Raw genomic sequence first — 23254 nt, 5'->3', positions numbered from 1 at the left:
TATATAGTTTTCATTATGTAACAGCGGCAAAACATAAAAAAGTGCTATAAATGTGGTGTCACTGGAGTCGTACTGACCCGAAGAATAAAGCTGCTTATCAATTTTACCATATGGTAGGTAAACGGCGTGAAAAAAACCCAAAACAATTCCTGAATTGCTGATTTTTGTTCATTTTGCCCTCCAAAAATTGGAATAGAAAACAATCATAAAATGTTGTGTCCAAAAATTTGTACCAATGGAAAAGTTAACTCTTCCCACAAAAAACGTGCCCTCACGATTCTGTCAGCAGAAATATAGAAAAATTATAGCTCTTAAAATATAGTGATACAAACATTTTATTTTACAAGCAGCCAAACATAAAAACCCAATATAAATCTATCTCTGTAATCGCACTGACTAATCACTTACACCACATGAGGAATGGCGTAAAAAATATTTAAAACTAATTCAATGCTTTTGATTTGTTTATTCTGCCTCTCAACGTTTTCCACTGTGCCTGAAAAGTATTTCCTGATTACATGTAGGGTGTTGAGGCACTCAGGAGAAATTACACAACAAACTGTCAGTTCCATTTATTCCTATTAGCCCTTATAAAACTTAAAAACTTGGGGCTAAAGCAACATTTTAGCGGTAAAAATGTAATTATTCTTTCTTCAACGCCCAATGCTATAAAATTCTGTGAGGCACATGTGGTGTCGGTGTAAGGGAGTGGAATGACACTATTCCCTTGCTCTTTCTCCTTTAATGTTCTTAATGTTTGTATAATAACCTGACATGTAGCAGTACCAGCATCATGTGTTATCACCCAAACCAATGGTATTGCCACACTGTTATATGTGATACCATTTGCTATAAATATGTTGTATTACTTTGTATAATGTTATGTTTTAGATAGGGAAAGCGTAGTGCACCTTTTGGACACTAGAGAGGGGGTGCTTTACTATATAGAGCTATTAGTAGGATAGGGTTAAGTGTAGGAGGGTCTACTGGGAGTTAAGGCTAAGTTAGAAGGAAGTAGGTTCAGATGGGGCCAGGGTGCCCGAAGTTTCTACATGGGCTATATGCTCAAGACGGCTCGGCGGCCACGCAACGTTAAGCAGTGACAGTCCAAGTTATCCACGGCTATTGGACATCAGTATAGTGGGCCAAAGCAGTAGAGATGATGTGGCGACTTGTAGCTTGGGCGGACGCACTTAGGACAGGAGTCGGACGAAGTGAGGTACAGAAGAATGCTGTAGCTTCACAGGGGGCAGTACAGACGGGTTGGATGCTTTTCCAGAGGAATCTAAACCAGGTGGCGGATGATTTCATGTCTGGGGGAAACAGGCAGAATGAATTGTGATCATAGCAAGGTTAGGCTGGGAAGCAGTCTAAGACGGTCCGGTCCACGTACGTGCCGTATAGAAGTGTCAGCAAAGTAGGGAAACCTGAGGAAGCAAGTAAAGACGGATGTGTTATCAGTGATGTGCCAACTGTTAAATATTGTGTGAAGTTGTCAGCAAAGAAACCGTTCAAATTACCATTGACCGTCTCAGTTAGGCCTGTTTCACACATCCGTTTTTTGTGTCCACCAAATGGATCCGTTTCCATTTTTTTCCGCAAACGGATCCGTTTTTTTTAAAAACGGATCTGTTTTTTGATGGATCCGCGGTAACCGCTAATGGAAGTCTATGGGACAAAAAAACGGATCCTCCAAAAAAATGGCGGATCCGTTTTTTGACGGAAACCGATCGATTTTGATGGATTTGAAAAAACGGAAGTGTGATCCAGGCCTTACTGGGAGTCACCTTGGAGAGGGGCCATTGCCGCTTGGGAAATGCCCAGGGGGACCCAAACCTGGAGACGCAGGTACGCAGAACAGTGGATTGCATTTGTCTGAGAGAGAGGGCATGGACACTGATGCTTTAGTGTCTCTGACCATGACTATAGTCCTGGTCGACCGTTACATCAACTTAATCACTGCACCTGTAGATGAATTCATGGGGGGTGTAATTTGTAAAATGGAGTCACTTATGTAGGGATTCTGCTGTTCTGGCACCTCAGGGGCTCTGCCAATGTGACATGGAACCCTCAAACCATTCCAGCAAAATCTGAACTCCAGTATGGAGCTTCTTCCCTTTTGGAGCTTTGCACTATGCCTCAAGATTAGTTTTGAATACATATGGAGTATTGGCATACTTAGGAGAAATTGCATAACAAATTTTACCATTCATTTTCTCCTATTTTTGCTTTTACAAATTAAAAATTTGGGGCCAAAGCAATATTTTAGTGGAAAAAATGGTAACTTTCCATTTACTCAGCCTAATGTTATACCATTGTGTGAATCGCATGAAGGTTAAAAATGCTCACTACAGAATATATTCTACTACTATGCTAGATGATTTCCACAAAGGGTGTAGTTTACAAAATAGGGTAATTTGTGGGGGTTTATGCTGATTTGGCATGTCAGGAAACCTTCAAATCTGACATGGCATTCACTATCTACGCCTGCCAAAATTGAGCTCCAGAATTCAGTTTGTGCTCCGTCCATTCTGAGCTCTTCCATGTGCCCAAATGTATTTTATTTTATTTTCATGGCTTAAAACTATAACATTTTGTGAAGCACCTGTGGGTTCAAGTTCCTTGAGGGGTGTAGTCTCCAAAATGGCGTCACCTGAGGAGGTTTTCCACTATTTAGACACATTAGGGCTCCTCAAACAAATGCACCATGGCATCTGCTATCTATTCCAGCTAATTTTGCAATCCAAAAGTCAGATGATGTTCCTTCCTTTCCAAGCCCTGCCATATGCCCAAATAGTAGTTTTCCAAAACATATGAGGTATTGGTGTACTCAGGATAAATTGCGCAACAAATTTTACACTCTGTTTTCTCCTGTTATCTTTGTGAAAATGAACAATTTGGGGCAAAATCAACATTTTTGTGGGAAAATATATTTTTTCATTTTCACGGCTCAACATTATATAATTCTGTGATGCACCTATGAGTTTAAGGTGTCCACCACACCTCTAGATAAGTTTCTTTAGGGGTGTAGTTTCCAAAATGGAGTCACTTTTGGGAGGTTTCCACTATTTAGGCACATCAGCGGCTCTGAAAACAAAACATTGTGTCCGATAGCTATTCAAGCTAAATTTGTACTCCAAAAGTCAAATGGTGCTTCTTTCCTTCTGAGCTCTGCCCTGCTCCCAATCAATAGTTTTCAACCGCATATTATCGGTGTACTCAGGAGAAATTGTACAACAAATTATATGTTCCATGTTTTCCTGTTACCATTTTCAAAATGAAAAATTTGGGCCAAAACCAACATTTTTGCAGGTAAAATGTATTTTTTCATTTTACTGACTGGACGTTATAAAATTTTGTGAAGCGCTTGTGGGATCAAGGTGCTCACCACACTTCTATATAAGTTCCGTGATTGGTGTAGTTTTCAAAATGGGGTCATTTGTGGGGGGTTTCCACTGTTTAGGCACATCAGGGACTCTTACAACATGACACAGCGTTAGCTATTGATTTTAGCTAATTTTGCTTTCAAAAAGTCAAATGGTGCTCCTTCCTATGCCATGTGCCCAAACAGTAGTTTTCCACCACATATGGGGTATTAGCGTACTCAGGAGAAATTGCACAACAAATATATGGTCCATTTTCTCATGTAGCCCTGAGAGAATGCAAAATTTGTAGCTAAACAAACATTTTTGTGGGAAAAAGTAACATTTTCATTTTTTTCTTTCCACATTGTTTTAATTCTTGTGAAGCACCTGAAGGTTTGATAAGCTTATTGAATGTGGCTTTGAGCACTTTGAGGGGTGCAATTTTTAAACTGTTGTCACTTTTGTGTATTTTCTTTCATATATGTACCTCTATGTCACTTCAAATGTGATGTGGTCCCCAAAAATTGGTTCTGTAAATTTTGTTGGAAAATTGATAAATTGCTGATAAACTTTTAACCCTTCTAAGTGTCTAACAAAAAATGATGTTTTAAAAATTATGATGATGTAAAGTAGACATGTGGTAAATGTACGGTATGTTTTCGTGATATATCTTTCTGATTTAAGGGCAGAAAAATACAAACTTTGAAAACTGCGATAGTCTCACCAAACATTACAATATTTTCACAAATAAATGCAAAAAAAGTTTACCTATATTTATCACTACCACATGAAATGACACAGGTCAGAATTGTAAAACTTTGCCTGGTCATGAAGGAGAACACCGGCTCAGGGGTGATGCGGTTACCATTTATGTGAAGCAGATTCAGTACTAGCCATCTCCTGACTTCAAATTTATCCACACAGCAGTTCATTAGACTTTCATAACATTTTATTTCTCCAAGCACTAGTGGAAATTTCCTAAAATATTGGATTAGACAGATGGGTGCATGTGATTTTATTCACAATAGCAACATTCTTCTGTCGTCAGATGATCATAAATCAGTATTGACTATGCTGGGACTAAACAAATAGACCTATAGCCATTAAAAGCAGAAATAATGCTAATACGTATGGCATCTGATGCGAGAGCATTGGATACGATATGCAAATGATCCTCGGCTCCTGTTCTGCTGCGAGCGGGAGCCGAGAGTCATGCGATTGTGCTCCAAGCCTCTCGCACAGCTGCGGAGGAGGCGGAGAAAGTAATTTCTTCATCTCCTCCATTGCCGGCGTCGACGTACATCACATATCACTCGGATGATATGCGAGTGATGTGTGCGCTGTCACTTGCACCCATAGGCTGATATGAGTGCGAGTGAGCAAGACTCGACTGAAAACGGCCGAGAAAATTAATGTTTATGGGAGCTGTCCCATAGATTAATACTGGTCCGAGTGCTGTGCGATGTCGCATAGCACTTGTCTGTATTCCTCGCAAGTGTGACCCCGGCCTAAGGGGCATCCTGGTTATTGATGGTTAGTTATTCTCCCTTTGAAGCTGAAGGGTATACTGCATAAATAATTCCATAATGATTTCAGTGGTTCCGAACTTTTCTTACCTTGAGAGTCACATTCAGTTCGGAAAAAGCTAGCAATTAGCCATTTGCCACATGTAGCTCCTGAGCTGCAGATTATGGACCCCTGGTGTTATATATAGAATAGAGGGAGAGTACGACAAAGATCAAACTGGGTCTCAATTGTGATGTCAGGCACTGCCGATAAGAATAGAAGAACCTAGTGTTTGTTTCCCCTTAACACCTTGTTTGAACCCTTGAAACAAGCTCGATCTTCTTGTTTGGTAATAATATGGTTCCTCTAAAGAAAGAAGTCTTAAGAGGCATATACACTGCAAGATAATCGTGAAAAACACTCGTTTTACAGTTATCTTGTTGTGTAAATAGGCTGCCTATCACCCAATGAACAAAAACTCTTGTTCATCAGCTGAACTGATCTTTGTGCAGAGCATCGTTTTCTTCAGTGAATCATCCTGTGTAAACAGGACTCACACAGCTAATAACTATGGTAGCCTATATACACTGAGCGATCTAGTATAGATCATTTCAGTGTGTATTGTTTACTTTGGTCTGCTTATGTAAAAAGGCATTCACAAGACCACCGATTGGTAAAAGTTTACCGATCGGTGATTGTATTATGCCACCAATTGGTCCATATAAACAGCAGACTGAAGGGGCCGCAGAGCTCCAATGAGTTCCACGTGTTTTACTTGATATTGCAGCACAATCCCACTACCTAGAATGGGAAACTATAAAACGTGGCACAGGCACTGCCCTGTGTCCGCTGTATTGTTTACCTGGCATAGCTACCTTTGGTAGTGCCTGGCATTTTAGCTACGAGTTGCTTTGAATTTTAATGCTCCACAATCTCCATCAATTTTGTAAGCCTCTTTTATTAGAACCTGTCATTAGATTCGTGCTGCCTGAATCATGGGCAGTATGAATCAGAGAATGGATGGATGATCGTGGGATAACAATGAGATTAACCATCTAGGTACCATTGTCGCTTTTGACAGCAGCATCTAGGTGATTAAAAGGCCACGATTGGTGATTAGACAATTCATGACCAAGGCAGGAGGCCCCGGGAGCCAACTCCAAGCTTCTCTGTGTCATGACTGAGAAGATCAGACCCGAAAGAACAGGTTAAAGCAGGCTGTACTGACAAACCAATCACAGCGATTGCCAAATCTAATGGGCCTCAAGCCGGCAAACTGTGTGCTCCAGTATCCAGAATCGCAATGAGTACTAGACTGTCATTTTTCGTGATTTTGTGTGGTGACAGTATATTGCAACCATGTACATGTACAGTGGGATGCAGTAAACCACCGCATCACCCCAATGTACATATACGCGATTTTGACTTAAGGGGTTAAAGGAGTTTTTCTGTTTCAACGTTTTGTGAGCGAGCCATAGGCTAACAGAGGTATAAAATAATAAACAAAGCTGTTACCGTCACCAGATCCATTTCTGCATCTCCGCCACTTCTCTGGTGATTGTTCATAGGCTAAAATGGTGACATCACATCTGCAGAACAAAACACAGCTGCAGCCAATCACTGAGGTCAGCGGCTCTGCTAATGTAGAGCGTGTGAGACTATGAGATCGGTGATTGGCTGCACTTGTGATATCATTACTATAGGCTATAAGCAATAGCCAGAGCAGCAATGGAGAGGCAGTGCTAGACCTGGAGAGGGTGAGTAACAGATCAATTTGTTATTTAATTATACCTCTGCTTGCCATTGGAAAAACAGACTTGATTTTTAGCAGTTGTTTCATGATATACAGTTTTTCCTTCTACTCATGCTATGCAATGCAATGTATATGTAATTTTTTTTTTTTAATATATGACCTAATCCTTCTTTGTGTCTGGCAGGTGGAGAGATGTTCTTCCCTCACATTCTGGGGGCTCTGCTGCTACTTCGGAGTATCTCCGTTGTTAACTGCAATAGAGGTACGTACATCCTCCGCTACACAGTACATACAGTGTATATAGATATGGTGCTGTGTAAAGGTTTATGTAGCTGTGTAGAAATTTCTGCAAATTAAAAATGCTTTCATAAATAGAGATGTTAATAGTTTATTTTTATAGATGTGCAAGTCGGTGGTGTATTTCACTTGTGCTGCTGATAATACTCAAGGCAGAGGTGAAATCTGAAAAAAAATTATTACAGGTTTTAAAAGTCAACGCGTTTCAAGGTTCTACATGACCTCTTCATCAGGACAAAGAAACAAAAAAAGATAGCGGTCAGGAAAGTTCGTCTTTTAAGCAGTCATTTTTTTTAAAAAACCCGCCAAGCCGGGCATATGACCGACTAGAGTTCAAACAGATAATCCGGAAGCATGCCGGTATTATGCTTATGTAACATATAATTCTTATAATACAGATTATTAGTACATTTATATATATTCTATTATATATTCTATTAAAACTATAAATAAATTCATTAAAACGTTAAGGAAAAAGATTAAGATGAAAGGTTCCTAGACAGCAGCATATTCATTACATAAGCAGCACAAGTCAAACACAGAGATATGTTCTTATCTGCATTCTTCACACAGGCAGCACAAGTTAAACACAGAGACACCTTCTTATCTTTTCCTGTCATCCAAACAGTCTCTAAGTTCTGCATCAGCTTCCCTTTCCCAGCAAGCTAAACTATATCCCTGGACAATCCGTGTCCCAACTGTTTCCTTGGACAATCCCTGTCTCTCTTCTAGACAATCTCGGTCTCACTCGTGCTCCAGGCCCACCAGCTTCCTGCTGTTTCCCTGGTCCGGCTGCGAGTTATAGAGTAACAGGCTCACCGACTCAGCTGCCTCCTAATCACAGCCGTTAGCTTCTGATCTTTCCTTGGAACAGTTCTGTATAAGCTGGTGACCACCTGCATGATTAGCTCGGAACCCCTTACTTGACATGTCAATTCTTTCTGCGGAAACCGCTGCGGGTTCCTATCTCCACCATTGTGGAGATGGTGAATCCGCAGGACCAAACCGCAAGCAAAACCGCAGATAATCCGCAGGTCTTTTGACCTGCGGTTTATCTGCGGTTTTTGCAAAATCCGTGCGGATTAATCCGCAGCGGATACCGCAGCGTCTGCACACACCCAAACAGCTTTATCCCCATTGCCTGTAATACTCTGCTCACACGTCCTGCCCTTGGGCAAGGTGGCCTGGCGTCTGTCTCTAATCAGGAAATGCCTTTCCTATACCTCCCTGCTCTGTGCTGCTCTGCTGTGTGACTCCTCCCATCTGCTTAACCCCTATGCTGACTGTATCTAACTAACACTCTTATCTATCATATTCTCTATCTCTAATGTGCCCCCTCTATTCTAATCCCCTTATGGTCATGCACTACTTCCTAATCTATCCCTAAGCTAAAGCACAATACATCACATTACAGGACAAATACATTATAGTGCACACAATAACAAAACATTAATAAAACATCGGGGTGCCGCATGTGAAACAGGTGACCAGCATCAAGGAGAGAGAAGGTACATGAGGGTCCCCGCCACCTCCTTACAACTATTCACATCCTCATAATTTATTAATATATTTTATACTCTTGTTCCCTTCATATATTCCATTCATATCCTCTTCTCTGGAAAGTTTGTTTTTTCTTAGCACCTATAATTCTTTCCCCTGGTGCAATCAATAAATTAGTGAGACAACACATGCAGCTCTTTTTTTGAACTGGCTTTTTTTTACCTTAGCCCGTTCTTCTTCCCTCTGCTTCCAGTGGGGTTCTTTCACATTTTCTTCACTCCTAAGCTTGCTTTTTGTTTCTTTACTTAGCACCTTATATTCCTTTCCCGGTACAATAAATCAATTAGTAACAAAACAAACTGAAGTTCTTATCTTGTTTTGACCCAGCCTTTTTCCTCAGCACATCCTTCTTCACTCTGCTTCCAGGGAGTATTGCTGTCTCCTCCGCACCCCATTCCTCCTGCATGTGTCACCATATACTCTGCTTGTACCATGTACACTTCATACACCAGGTACTTCATTTAGCCTCTTGATTAATTCAGAGCAAAACACCTCACATTTGCTTCACGGCTAACACCAATATATCCGTATATTTATTTTTCTTTTTTACCGGGTCATTCACCTCCTCCGATTCCTCTTCCTCCAGGTCTCCTTGATATCCACCTTCCACTCACTTTAGAAGTACCGTATATACCTGTATTCCTTCCTTTTTCCCCAACTCCTTATTTTTTAAATAATATAATTTTATACACGCCGAATGGGTGACAATAGACACAATTTCTGCGTTTCCACATTTTCCTTTCTTTTTATGTGTTCAACTAGATGGAGGCCCGATGCTATTGCATCGGGAGGGCAGTAATGTCAAGATGGGGGCAGACTTTGCAGCGTTGAGAATCTCTCCCCCCATGTGCTCACCCACCTATCCACTCTCTCTTTCCCCATGTGCTGACTTCTCCCGTCTGTGCTCTCTTCTTTGACCTGTCTACCCCATGTGCTATCCCCCTTGTCTAATGTCTCTCTCCTTCCTGTGCTGTGTTCTCCCCTTATGTGCTGTCCCGTTTGAACTGTCTCCACCCGGTGCTCTGTCTGCTGTCTCTCTTCCCCATCTGATGTCTTCTCCTCTCATGTCATCTCTTCTTTGACCTGTGTACCCCATGTGCTCTCCCCCTTGTCTGCTGTCTCTCTCTCCACCACTGTGTTGTTGTCTTCTTTGTTAATGTGTTAATTTACTGCGCCTGCGCAGAATTTGCGCAGGCGCATTAAATCAGACCGCCATCTTTGTACAGACAGATAGCGGTGGTCACATTAAAACTGCGCATGCGCTCCTCCTGTACAAACATGGCGGTGGTCAGTGAATCATTCAACTGATCCCGGTGGCTGCGTGTTTGCGACGGTGTTCCGCTGGTGGTACCGTGCAAGAGGCTGCATACGACGTATACAGTGTGTGTGGTGCGTATGCCATATAAGTGTGTGTTTGTGTGTGTGTATGGTGCGTATGGCATATACAATGTGTGTGTGGTGTGACGGTGTTCGGCTGGTGGTACCGCGCAAGAGGCTGGTACCACCAGCAGTTTCAATATTGAGACACCCATCACTTAGGTGTCCCAATATGGTGGTCGGTGAACTTCCGCCGCTTGGAATTGTGGGATCTGGACGGAACAGGAAGTGAAGACATTACAAGGAAAGTATATATTAGATGATGGCCCTAATTTTCTCATTACCTTGGTTGGGATCCACAAATCAGTAACCATGGAGTGGCAGACAGCTCTACTATTGGGTTTTCTATCAGAGAAATCCCTTTGTAAGATCCAGTTCGATCCCCCTTGGGGTTGGCTTTTCTCCTCAAACATTTGAACGCATTTTATATTATTAACATGAGCTTCCCAACCTTTCATTTTAATCTTTTTCCTTAATGTTTAAATGAATTTATTTATAGTTTTAATACAATAAATATAAAAATGTACTAATAATCTGTATTATAATAATTATATGTTACATAAGCATAACATCCACATGCTTCTGGTTAACTGCTTGAACTCTAGTCAGTCATGTGCCTGGTTTGGCGTTTTTCTCTTTTTTTTTTTTTTTGAGGTCTAAGGGGTAAGGTTTCTCCTTGTGGAGAGTAACATGCCAGCTCTGGCTTGTCAAGATAAGGAGGCTTATTCGCCGTGCAATGCTCCTCTGGGAAAATAATATGCAAATTGCCTCTTCAGAGAAAAAGAGGACTTGAACTCTATAGCGCCACCTGTTGGTAGTGGCGATCCTACAAGTCACAATCAACCCTTTAATGAGTCTTGTAATATGACTAAGGCTACTTTCACACATCCGTCTTTTTGAATCCGGCACGATGCGGCGAAAACTGTGAAAACCGGATCCGGTTTTGTCACATAGAAAGTAATGATCGCCGCATCGTGCCGGATGTACATGCGGCGGCACCGGTTATTTCCGGATACGGCAGAAATGCGCCGTCCGGCGTCTGCAAAAAGCGTTCCCTGCAACGTTTTTTTGCTGCGCCGGAACGGCTTTTTAAAGTGCGCATGCCTGGAGATTTAACCCCACAAGTGCCCGGCAAGCGCAAGTTCTCGTTCTCTCTCTCTCGTTCTCTCTCTCCTTCCTCCATACCTTTCTTTGCTTTCTTTGTCTGCCTCGCTCGTCCCCCGCTCTCTCCAGATGGCTCTCATCGCTGCGACTCCACTCTCTACAGCTGGCTCTCATCCCCCGGAGCTGCGGCTCCTTTAAATATTATCCAAGCCGCATCAGGCGACACATCCACATCCGGTGTCACTGCTACCTTACATTAAATGGGTTTCCTTTTGTCGTATATTATATTATATATAGTGAATTAGATATGGTCACTTATGCTGTTGAGGCTAATATGATATTATTGATATAGTGATTTGATATCAGTGGATCCTTCATCATCATGTATAGTTTGAGACTAGGGGAACTTTGGCCTATGTAGTGGACTCACATCCTCATTGTGGTGCACTATGTTTTGGGCCATCTGTGCAGGCGTGGGGTTTGTTGTGGGCACTGCACGTGACTGCGGCCCCTGGGCATTGCTGCGCATGCGTGTTTCCTCTGGCGGGCGTGTCATGTGGCTGCGTTCTACACACGGCGCTGCGCAAGCGCGATGCTGTGTGGTGGGCGAGTCACGTGATTATGCCTGGTCGGGTGAGCGACGCGTCCGCGGTGGCCTATGGAGGCGCGTCATGAGGCTGCGCCTTGTACACGACTCGGCTCCTGCTGATGATGGCGATACATGGAGGGGAGAGGGAAGTCTCCTATTACACAGATATGTGAGTGCGAATTAGCAAAAAAGAAATCTAAATTAAAGCAATATTTGGTGTGACTATATTTTGCTTTCAACACAGCATCAGTTCTTCTAGGTACAGTATCTAGTACACAGTTTTTGAAAAGAAAAAGAAAAAAAACTCAGGAAGAAGGTTATTCCAAATCTTAGAGAGCTAAGGAAACTAAGAAATGGGCAAAGCTGAGGACTATAGAAGTAGTGTTTAGCAAAGAAAACTTAGCGGCACAGATGAAAAAATTTCTTTTGAAAATGGAAGATGTTCAGCAGTAAGATCAGCTCAGAACTGGCAGCAACCAATGGGACCAAACTAAAACTATCTACTGGTAGTAGAAGTTTGCCCAGGGTTCTTCTCATGGAAGAATTGTGGCTATTGTAACGGGCTGGGTGGGTGGTGGAACCACTGTGCCAAAGCCAATGGAAGACCTGGAGGGGCGTGACTAGGAGCCTCACACAATCCGACCACACACAATCCGACCACAGACACGCAGCAGCTAACGACACAGCAGTCCTTGGAGAGACAAGGGAGGTGATCACTCCAGGACTGACCTTGGGTATTTAGCGGCTGACCCCTTAGGAACAGACAGCTGGAATGGCCCAGGGGAACGTCCAAGAGATGCAGGCAGGTAGAGAAGATGACAGGAACCGCAGGTGCAGGCAGGACAGTCTGCCATTGACGTGAGCACTAGAGTCAATCGTTCACCGCACTCTCTTAAGATAAGGTGATAAAAAGTATTTATTTCAGTCCAAAATATTAACAAAATGAGAAAGTAAATCTCACAAAATTGTAGGCATACAAAGTGATAGTACGCAGTGATAATGATTATTCACAGACGTTAGAGGGTAGGATCCGTAGTTGAACTAGCTGAGGGATCCAGAAAGGAAATGCTCTGTAAGGTGGCTTCCAAAAGTGGTGACCTGGGGATTTTGCATGAAAAGCGGCGCTCCCGTGCCTTGCTGTGTTGAGGTGAGCACTGGCGGGTGCAGTTGGCTCTGCTGCCATTGAGGTGAGCACTAGCGGGTGCAGCTGGCTCTGCTGCCGTTGAGGTGAGCACTGGCGGGTTCAGCTGGCTCTGCTGAGGTTGAGGTGAGCACTGGCGGGTGGAGCTGGCTCTGCTGCCGTTGAGGTGAGCACTGGTGGGTGCAGGTGACTGTGCTGCCATGGAGGTGAGCACTGGCAGGTACAGCTGGCTCTGTTGCCTTGGAGGTGAGCACTGGTGGGTGCAGCTGGCTCTGCTGCCATGGAGGTGAGCACTGGCAGGTGCAGCTGGCTCTGCTGCCATGGAGGTGAGCACTGGCTGAGATGCTAGTACAGGGACCTGAGAACTGACAAATGTGTTAGGAACAAACATTGCACAGGTACCTCCATGTTAAAGGAGGCGGTTTAAATAGTAAGAGACCTCCAGCTATTGGATGAGGACACTTTAGAGGAACGCGTGCGGTCCCATTAAGAAAGAGGAAGTGTGCGTGCGTGCGCTCTAAGCACAGTGCCTGGAGAACTTGTAGGAGTGTGTGCACCCCGGGCAGCAGCGGACCCGGAAGGGGCAGGGCGGGATCCTTGGCGGTGATTATGCTGATGTTTCTGCAGGGAGAGTGGGACTGCAGGCAGAGATGTGGGTGCTACAGCTATAAGTCATACCTCGCATGGAAACAAGACCAAGTGCCTCAACTATGTACAAAAACATAGAAACTGGGGTGCAGAAAAATGCCAGCAGGTGCTCTGAAATGATGAGTCAAAACGTGAAATATTTGGCTTTAACAGGGCTGGAGAGCGTTACAGTGATGAACAGTGAAACATGGTGGAGGTACCTTGCACATTTGGGGCTCCATGTCAGCAAATGGAATTATGGTTTGGTCAAGATTAATGATATGTTCAGAGCTGAGAAATACAGGCAGATACTTACTGAGGTGTCTGACTCCAAATTTATTCTACAGCAGGACATAGGCGCCAGACATAAAGTCAATGTCTTAAAAGGGGTGCTCCAGAAATAGAAACAAAAATAACTAAAAGAAATGTTATTATAAATATATTCCTAAATACAGTTATTTAGCAAATCACAATGGATTTGTCTAGAGAGGTAATAACCATAAAATTAACACGCCTGCCGCCTTGTTACACTGATAGAAACCTGTCGTACAATGTTAATAGGACAGGAGCCTGTGCGCATGTACAGTAGGAAGCTTTACTTCTGTGACCCGGGGGAACATATATTGTTACACAGAAGTATGAGTGGCCTCTTTTTACCTCAGCACCTCTGGTATCTCCAGTAATATTAGCGGAGCGTCAGAGCCCATCTTCCTACATATGAAAGAGGGCAGAGCTTCCTACTGCATATGGTTACTGGCATCTGTCCTAACAATATAGGACAGGTTTCTCTCAGTGAAATGAGACGGCGGCCATTTTGATTCTATAGTGATTACTTCCCTAGAGAAAACAATTGTGATTTGCAAATTAAATATATTTAAGAATTTATTTATGACACTTCCTTTAGTTATCTTTTTCTCTATTCCTGGAGAACCCCTTTAATATATTGGCTGTGTTTCTGGGGCCTATTTTGTACTTTTAAATAACTTTGGAGACAATCAGACACCCGCCTGATGGTATTATATGATTAATAAGTATCTCCCTGTAATTCTCAGCAATGAGGACATCATTAATCTTGACGAAACCCCCAACTCCATTTGCTGAAAAGCAACCTCGGTCTGTGCCTCTACATCTGGCTGTCCTCAGACTAGGTGGCAAAAACTGCTGACAGATTTCCTTTAACTGGAGTATTTTCCTTTATAATGTGACATCGTCCAATCTGAGGTAACGCCCAGTTGCCAATGTATTCATTTATTCCAAAGAGGAATGTCTATGATGGGAAAAGCCTTTCGGGGAGTTTGTAAGGATAAGATTACACATTTCCTTTATAGCAATTTCTTCTTGGGGAAACATTTTTAGAAGTTTTTGACATCAATCATTTCTATATATTTATCTGTTGATCCCGCGGCACTAGACAATCTGTGGTGGACTTTGGTATAAATATATGAGGCCCTGATGAGACTAAAGCTGCCTCTCAGTAGCAGTTTTCTATCACTGGCATAATTTGTAGCACACAGTCTTCAAGTGGATTGAAATGTTAAGTACAACAGGGCCTTCTAAATAGATGATGGGGATGGTGAAGCCTCTAGCCAGCTGCATTTATCTCTTTTGTTGGTTGCCCGGGGAGGCGGTCACACATCCTACAACTATGTGTATTACTTTAATGTTAGAGGGGTCTGAAGAAAGACTAGATTTGAATCAAACTATTAGGGATAATAGAAGACCCCAGTTCTGTGTGTATGTAAACTGAAAGAGGTAGCTATAAATGCTACTCTCTGATTCAGATGATGTCGTCTCAACATCACGAATGGTTAAAATTGCAAAAGTAAAAAGTAATTGTAAAACTATGTTTGCACTTTACCTCTTAACAAAAATCCCCTCTGTCTTCATTTCATTAATTACTGCTTGTTGCCTAGGTTACCAGCCACTGCTGCAGTGTATCAGAGGTGTGTCTCCACCAAAGATATTTATACTCTTTTTAAAGAAGATTTGGCATTTTCTAAGCAAAAATATATGTTAAATTGGGAAAATGAGGTGGCAAATTTTCATCAGAAAAATGGCGTAAAGCAGTTTAAAACTCCTATACAAGCTCATCGAATGCCAGATTATACGAATTCTTCTTTAAAACACTGACGAGGTGGTACTTCACTTAATCGTTGAATTGTGGAAAGAAGTTTTTGATTTGCTCAAATTAATCTATAAGTTGGAAGCTCCATCTTCACATCAATTAGCATTATTATCACTGGAATCAAACAATCTGCCAATCAATGATAAATCTGTTGCAATGCATTTCTTTCTAGTCACAAAAATATTAGTCAACTTGAAAAAAGCTCAACCCCCAATTATCTCAGATGCAATAGATAGTGTTTCGGCTAATAATGTTTTTGAATATGCATATACTATTAGAAATAACTCTATTACAAGTTATGATTGAAGATGGTCCCTTTGGAACACTCCATATCCTCTAAATACAAGAGACCTTATAAGAAAGAACATTGACATGTCATCCTGCAAATATTTTCCATAGAAATTGGTGATAAATATCTACTGTACTACCTTTTGTATTGTTAAAAAATGGGTCCATTAGGTTCAGTTGACGTATTATTTTAATTTTATCCTATGTCCCTCCATACCCTTCCCCATTACCCATTCCCTTCCCTGGTATTATTGTTCCTCCCCTATTTTCAGGTGTGTGGTGTATTGTATTGTTTTGTGAAAAATGTCCTTTGTGTGTATTATTTCCCCTCCTTAAAAATCTTAATAAATAGAAATTTGAAGAGTTGTATCTCCTAGGCAAGGAGCGCGCTTACAGGCTCTTTACTATAGAGCTAGCAAGAGCCTCTCTGAAGCTGCCCAGCTTCAATTCCATCATGCTCCTCTGGATGCTGCCTATGCTTGTAGCAACAGAGAGAACACAGTTTGAACTAGATGCACAACCATGACACTTGTCTGAACTGTCAATCATCAGGAACACAACGCCTGTCCTCCTCTCTAGTCTTATAAATATGCCCCTGCTATGTACTGTGAAATGGCCGTTTCTCACCATCCAGGAACATGGTCTGATCATACTACAGCTCCTAGGCAGGGGAGGAAGCAAAAGAGAGTGTACTGACATTACAGCAGGGGATCAGAGCTGATTTCTTCTTTTAGGTAAAACGTTTAAGAAAAGGCAGTGAAATGTTTTACCTCACAGAAAGAACCAGCTGAGATCCAATGCTGTCCTGCCTACATACTCTCTTTTGCTTCCTCCCCTGCCCAGGAGCTGTGGTATGATCAGACCATGTTCCTGTACGGTCAGACACAGCCATTATACAGTACACAGCAGGGGCACATTTATAAGATTATCTCAGCACAGGAACATTTCATTTAATAAATCCAATTGTGGAAATTATTATTATTCCAAGATCTATTAATTAAAATGTAAATAAAGTGAATTAATAATCAAAATGTACAACTCTTTTAATGTAAGCTTTTGCATGTTTGAGCAGACCTCCTGTGTCACTGTGCCTGACTACATTAATTCCATTTTTCATTCTGCTGCACAGCTAATTTTCAACACAATGTATAATGTATAAGTCTGTTATTTTGGATCCAATGTCAACCAATATTCTATCATTACCTTCCCACATGGGTAGTCATCAAGAGTTTCTGTATTTGTATGCAGCATGCATATATAGCATAGCCCTAATCTGTCTCTTTGCATTCACAGCCAATGTTTGTGTGGCCTCAAGAGCTAAAACCTGCACAGAATGTATTCGCGTGCATATGGATTGCTCATATTGCACAGATGAGGTAAGACTGAACTTGGAATTACACACTTTCATACAGTATTTCACATTTGTCTAACCGTTTATTATATTTTTTTTTGTCACTTTGGATATATATATTTTTCTAAGCAGAATTGTTTTGATCGTTTATGTACTGGAAGGGACATTTTTGTTCTATTAATATACTACCATTAATTTACACATTTGCTATATGTATTCATGTAATGAGACATTTTAGCAAAATTTAAAGCTTCAGTTTCAGCTATCTCTGCTACTCTCCACCCTTCATCAATAATCACAACATATAAATGGATCCACTCATTTTATGTTAAAGAGCAGTTCCACCCTAAATCAAAACTTCATGTATAAAACCCATGAGACTTCTTTGTTAACTTGTTAAAAAATCAATTATTAACCAGTATTTCTAAGATTCTACTGGGGAAAACTTCAAATCAACCAATATGATTTCAATTACAGCTCCCATAAGAGTTGTCATCCAGGTTTTCTAGATTCTTAAATGGAAAAAAAAAGCCTTTATTAATATATCTAATAACTAAATATGAAATTACAAAATAGGATGGATCATCCTTTATCAATTGTATAATTTTTCTACAGATAGTGAGGAGGAGAAGAATAACGATTTAGAATGGTGAAAATAAGTTGTGAAGAAAATACCAAAAATGCTCATTCCTGATATGGAGGCAAAGTTCTTTTTTACTATTTATTTATTTTTTCTTAGAATTTCCATAATATTCGCTGTGATTTGATGGATAATCTCAAGGAGTATGGATGCAGCAGTGCTGGAATTGTTTACATGAGAAGCGAGATCAAAACAATCATGGTAAGTTTTCTCTCCTACCTAGACTTTATTCACACTTCACCACTTTACATGCACCACTGATTTCAAAATACAGATGTAAAATGCTAACCGCATCTCCAGTGTGGCCTATTTCTTCCTCCTACCTTAAGTAGCAGTCCAGTGCTTTTTTTCTATTCATCCTGTCACTAGTCCCTTAACATATATAACTCAGCAAGTATTTATAGGTGTTCCATTCCATCTGAAAGTTAATGGATTCTTTTTGCTTAGTTAAGCCATGTGATCTTATAGAGACTAACATGCTTTTATGTTCACCATCTATATCACCAGAACTTGCTGTAAGATTAAATTGTATTGACTATACCACAAAAGTTTCCACAGGTGAAAGGAGGGGTTTGACAGAAACGTCTATCACAGTTACTGCTGATGAGTAAACAGCTCCTGGGACATTGTTCAGTCTCAGTATAATCGCAGAGAGGTGAACTGGAAAAGAAAAAAAAATGCTGGACTGCTTCTTTAAATATGGCATCTCATGCGCTATTTTTCAGTTTGCTGCTGTTATGATAGATGTGCCTTACACCTGCTGGGCCCTGGGTCCATAAATTTACGGACAGTCCTTAAAAACCCTGAACTTTTTTCTGCCGTCCGTAGCGTCCGGTGGAAAAAAAATCACAATTGGTGAAAATGTAAACATTATCCTGAAGTTTGTACTGCGCATGCGCTGCAGAGGATGTCATCCACAGTACAAGCAGCACAGTACAAACAGAAATCCCCTCCACAAACACACCTTTACAATTTTTTTATTGTACATTTGCTTCCTAAATGCAAAAGATCAACAACTTTCTATATAGTCTTCCTTTCAAAAATTTCTACCATTTTGCTGCTGTAGAGTATTTGTAAGTACTTTACCTAGCTGAGCGATCTTCAAAAATGTTACAAATCCATCAGAGCTCATGCTCTCACTTATAATTTCTCTGTTTGCCATCTTCCTTCCATTGGTCAGTGTTTGAGATAGCAGAAGAAGTGGAGATCTACTGTCAGCACAACAGAGAAAACAGTCTATAGAAAATGAAGAAAGTACAAGAGGAGGACTACAGTATTGGAGCTGTGTGCCCGCCAATACTTTCTTCATTTTCTATAGACTGTTTTCTCTGTTGTGCTGACAGTAGATCTCCATACATGAAACAAGTGAAGACTGTGGGATTAACACATAACGCTTATCCTGTCTATATTACAGACTTGTCTTAATAGAATGGACAACCACTTTAAGACGATCTAGTCAGTTTTCACTCTTCCCTGTACTGGTGAGGGGCCAGAACCCTCAAATGTTTGTCTACGGATGGGTATTTCTTGTTTTCTTTTTGAAGGAGAACATGGTTTGGTTGGCATGTTTGCTTTTAGAGAGCTAATTTGAATAATTTTTCTAAAGAACATTATTTAAAAAGAAAGACTCAGACACTTGTTCAGTTTATTAAATAAGATAGATCTAGTTGAGAGCTAGTACGCCTCTCAGCAGAATCTATAAATTCTATTAAATTCCTTTGACCTATAATGGGGTTCAACAAGTTTCTGTGTTTTGATGGCAAAAATAGTTCTGTAGATGAAGCTATCCTTGCCACCAAGAAGACTGGAACTCCAATGGAAGACAGGGACCATGTATTCCCATTTGTCCCAGCAGCCAAACAGCATATGTTGGTGCTCACATTTAAAAAAAAGCTAAAAACCTGCCACTTTCTCAGTTCACATTCAATCAGAACACTATTTTTCATATATGGTTTCTCAGTATGTGTATGTATTCACAGAAAGAAGAGATCGACAGAAGACAAATTAGGACACAAGTTTACCCTCAACAAATGTCCATGCGTCTACGTGCTGGCGAGGAACATACCTTTGAATATCGTGTGTTTGAACCCCTGGATACACCCGTAGACCTATACATCTTGATGGACTTCTCCTACTCAATGTCTGATGATTTGGAAAATCTTAAAAATATGGGGGATAAATTGGGTAAGAACATGGCTGTGATATTTTTTCATGGGACCATATCTACAATGTGTATGTATAACTAATGTGATGGGGACAAAAGTCAAACCTGTTGCATAAAGTTCATGGAAAAGTAAAGCTCTGTGACAAAGGGGAAAGTCTTAAAGCGACCATTCAACCTGTGACTGAAAAGTGATTGTACATTTATCATGTATTTTCACCCAACTAGTGCCCACCATTTGCCTCCTACTGCCAGCTATGCTGAGATTGGCATATCACATCTCCTGCTTCCAATATGTTTGTTACAGTGGAATGGTGACCGCAGTGGTAAATCTAGACTACGTCTCACTTCTCTGTCTTTCTTATCACACAATACAGGGAGGCAAGGTGTGGTGTAGATGCACCATCAAGCTCTCGTAGCACTGCAGTGGCTATCTTAGAAGCAGGAGGAACAGGGTTCCGATCTGAGCAGTGTAGGCAGCGGGAGGAAAACAGAGGGCACTTGTTAGGGTGACTCAGTCACTGCTAGCGCAAACGAAGCATCTGCGCTAGCAGTATAGCATAACGCAATCGCGTTATGCTATAGCGTTAACGCAGCCAGTCAACGCTATGCGTTGAACAGACTTCTTTAACACAGTGTGACCCTAGCCTAATTTTTATCGTAGGTACACTTCAACTGTGAGAGACAGAATCTAAAAATAAAAAAATACAGAAAATCACATTATATGATTTTTATATAATTAAGCTGCATTTTATTGCATGAAATAAGTATTTGATCACATACCAACCAGCAAGAATTCTGGCTCTCACAGACCTGTTAGTTTTTCTTTAAGAAGCCCTCCTACTCTGCACTCATTAACTGTATTAACTGCACCTGTTTGAACTTATTATCTGTGTAAAAGACACCTGTCCAGACACTCAATCAATCACATTCCAACCTCCCCACCATGGCCTAGAGCAAAGAGCAGTCTAAGGACACCAGGGACAAAATTGTAGACCTGCACAAGGCTGAGATGGCCTTCAGAACAATGGGCAAGCAGCATTGTGAGAAGGCAACAGCTGTTGGCACAATTATTAGAAAATGGAAGAAACACAAGAAGACTGTCAATCTTCCTCGTTCTGGGGTTCCATGCAAGCTCTCACTTCATGGGGTAAGGATGATTCTGAGAATGGGTAGGAATCAGCCCTGATTTTGAAGGGCCTGGTCAATGACCTGAAGAGAGCTGGGACCACAGTCTCAAACATTAGTTAGTAACACACTATGACATCATGGACTAACATCCTTCAGGGCACGCAAGGTCCCCCTGCTCACGCCAACACATGTTCAGACCTGTTTGAAGTTCATCAATGACCATCTGGATTATCAAGAGGAGGCATGGAAGGAGTATCAGCTCTACTCGCTGTATTTGGAGGAAGAAGGATAAGTACAACCCCAAGAACACTGTTCCAACCATGAAGCATGGTGGGGGAAACATCATACTTTGGGGGGTGCAAAGAAGACAGGTTGACTGCACCATATTGAAGGTAGGATGGATGGGGTCACGTATCGTGAGATTTTGGCCAACAATTTTCTTCCCTCTGTAAAATGGGTCGTGGCTGGGTCTTCCAGAAGGACAATGACTCGAAACACACCCAGGGCAAGTAATGAGTGGCGCCATAAGAAGTATTTCAAGGTCCTGGAGTGGCTTAGAGCACTCCCCCTTTACTATTTACACTCGCCTCACTTCTGGCTTCCTCCCCTGCCAGCAATAGGTTTACTATCCTGTGGTTTACTTACCTGGAATAGCTGTTGTGTTTCTGGAGAAGCCAAACTGTCCTTGGAGAAGTTGTTTGTGTTCCTTTTGATTCCTGTGGTTATCCTTGTGGTGTATTTCCCCTGTCTGTCCCTTCCCCTGTGTTGTCCTATTGTAGGAATAAAATTTGTCTCTTGCTGCCCAGCTCACTATCTAGGGCTAAGACCCACGGTCAGCCAGGGCTTAGGCACGTGACGGCTCATGGGGGGATGGACCCGTCTAGGGCGATAGGGAGCACAGGTGTCAGCAAAAGTGTTGATGGGTCACCATCTTCCTTCTCTCCCTACCGTCAGGCCTCCCCTTTATCAGTTCCCTCACCTCCTTCCTTTGCGTTGCTTGCCAGGCATCTCCCTGCCCTGGCGTGACATCAATGTTGCACAGTGACAGTCCCGAAACAAGATAGATCTGGAGAAGATCTGTATGAAGAAATGGGCCAAAATCTATGCTGCAGTGTGTGAAAACTTGGTCAAGAACTACAGAAAATGCCTAACCTCTGTAATTGCAAACAAAGGTTTCTGTACCAAATGTTTAGTCTTGTTTTTCTATTGATTCAAATACTTCATGTAATAAAATGCAAATTAATTATGTAAAAACCATAGAACTTGATTTTTTGGATTTTTTTTTTAGGATTTTGTCTCTTACAGTTGAAGTGTGCCTATGATAAAATTACAGACCTCTTCATTCTTTGTAGGTGGGAAACTAGCAAAATCAGCAGTGTATGACATTCTTATTTTCCCCACTCTTTATGTAAAATCTACTGAAGTGTTATCTTAAAGTAAAGGCAGCAGTAAATAAAAAAAAAAAGACTAATCTTATTTATTATGTTTGTTTGCTTAACAGCTAATGTGGTCAGCTCTCTCTCCACTGATTACACTATTGGCTTTGGGAAATTTGTGGATAAAGTGTCTGTTCCTCAGACAGACATGAGGCCAGAGAAGTGAGTATCAAAATGAGTTTGACCATGATGATCGGAATTCTAGAATGGTTTCCATAGAATGTCATTAGATTTATTTATGTATTTTTTTTTACTGGAGTATTTGTATTTCCTGCCCCTAATAGTGTGTGTTTTAGAGGTAAACTACTTCAATGGAATGGAGAAAAAGCAGACCTTTTTTTTCTAAATCCAGATAACCTCTTAAACTGTGGAATATCCTTCCATGAGTTAATGGTGGCAAGATGGTGCTGAGAGTTGTATTTATCTAGGGGGTATATGAGGATTGGTAGGGGTCCGACTGGCTGCATAGCTGAAACTCCCACGATGGGCCAACTTCGTCACAGTTGTGAAACAATATTGTGAGGCTATTGGCTCGCTGTGAGTAGGTTGGGTTTTGGACTGAAGACCAGCAGTTCCGTGTAGCCTCACCCTAAAAGTGTTCAGCTCCAGAGTGTCATTGAATTTTTCAGTGTCCACCAAGTTGACTAAAGACCCCTATACACATTGGATTAAAGTAAGCAACAGTAGATTTTGAAAGGAACTGCCACTCATCTAATATGTATAGGGATATCCTGATTTGTCCTTCACTGTTGATGTTGGGACATAAGAACATGCCTCGTGGCATCTTAATGTCAAACATTTCA

The 23254-nt window shown here is 41.4% G+C and overlaps 1 protein-coding gene across 5 annotated transcripts in view; it reads left to right on the top strand.

Moving 5' to 3' along the window:
- The window catches only part of ITGB4 (integrin subunit beta 4), a 91150-nt gene that overhangs the window by 24545 nt on the left and 43351 nt on the right, over positions 1–23254 (top strand). For all 5 annotated transcript variants that reach the window (XM_073587937.1, XM_073587936.1, XM_073587933.1 and 2 more), the window contains exons 2-6: positions 6809–6886; positions 17026–17108; positions 17823–17924; positions 19703–19907; positions 22517–22613. In XM_073587937.1, the coding sequence (XP_073444038.1) occupies positions 6809–6886; positions 17026–17108; positions 17823–17924; positions 19703–19907; positions 22517–22613 (565 nt within the window). The remainder of the gene's footprint in view (positions 1–6808; positions 6887–17025; positions 17109–17822; positions 17925–19702; positions 19908–22516; positions 22614–23254) is intronic.

This window comes from Dendrobates tinctorius, unplaced genomic scaffold, assembly GCF_039654945.1.
Source record: "Dendrobates tinctorius isolate UK_male_01 unplaced genomic scaffold, ASM3965494v1 ptg000103l, whole genome shotgun sequence".
NCBI lineage: Eukaryota > Metazoa > Chordata > Amphibia > Anura > Dendrobatidae > Dendrobates > Dendrobates tinctorius.
Note: the sequence above shows the minus strand (reverse complement) of the source record. Positions and strands in the feature narration are given on the sequence as shown.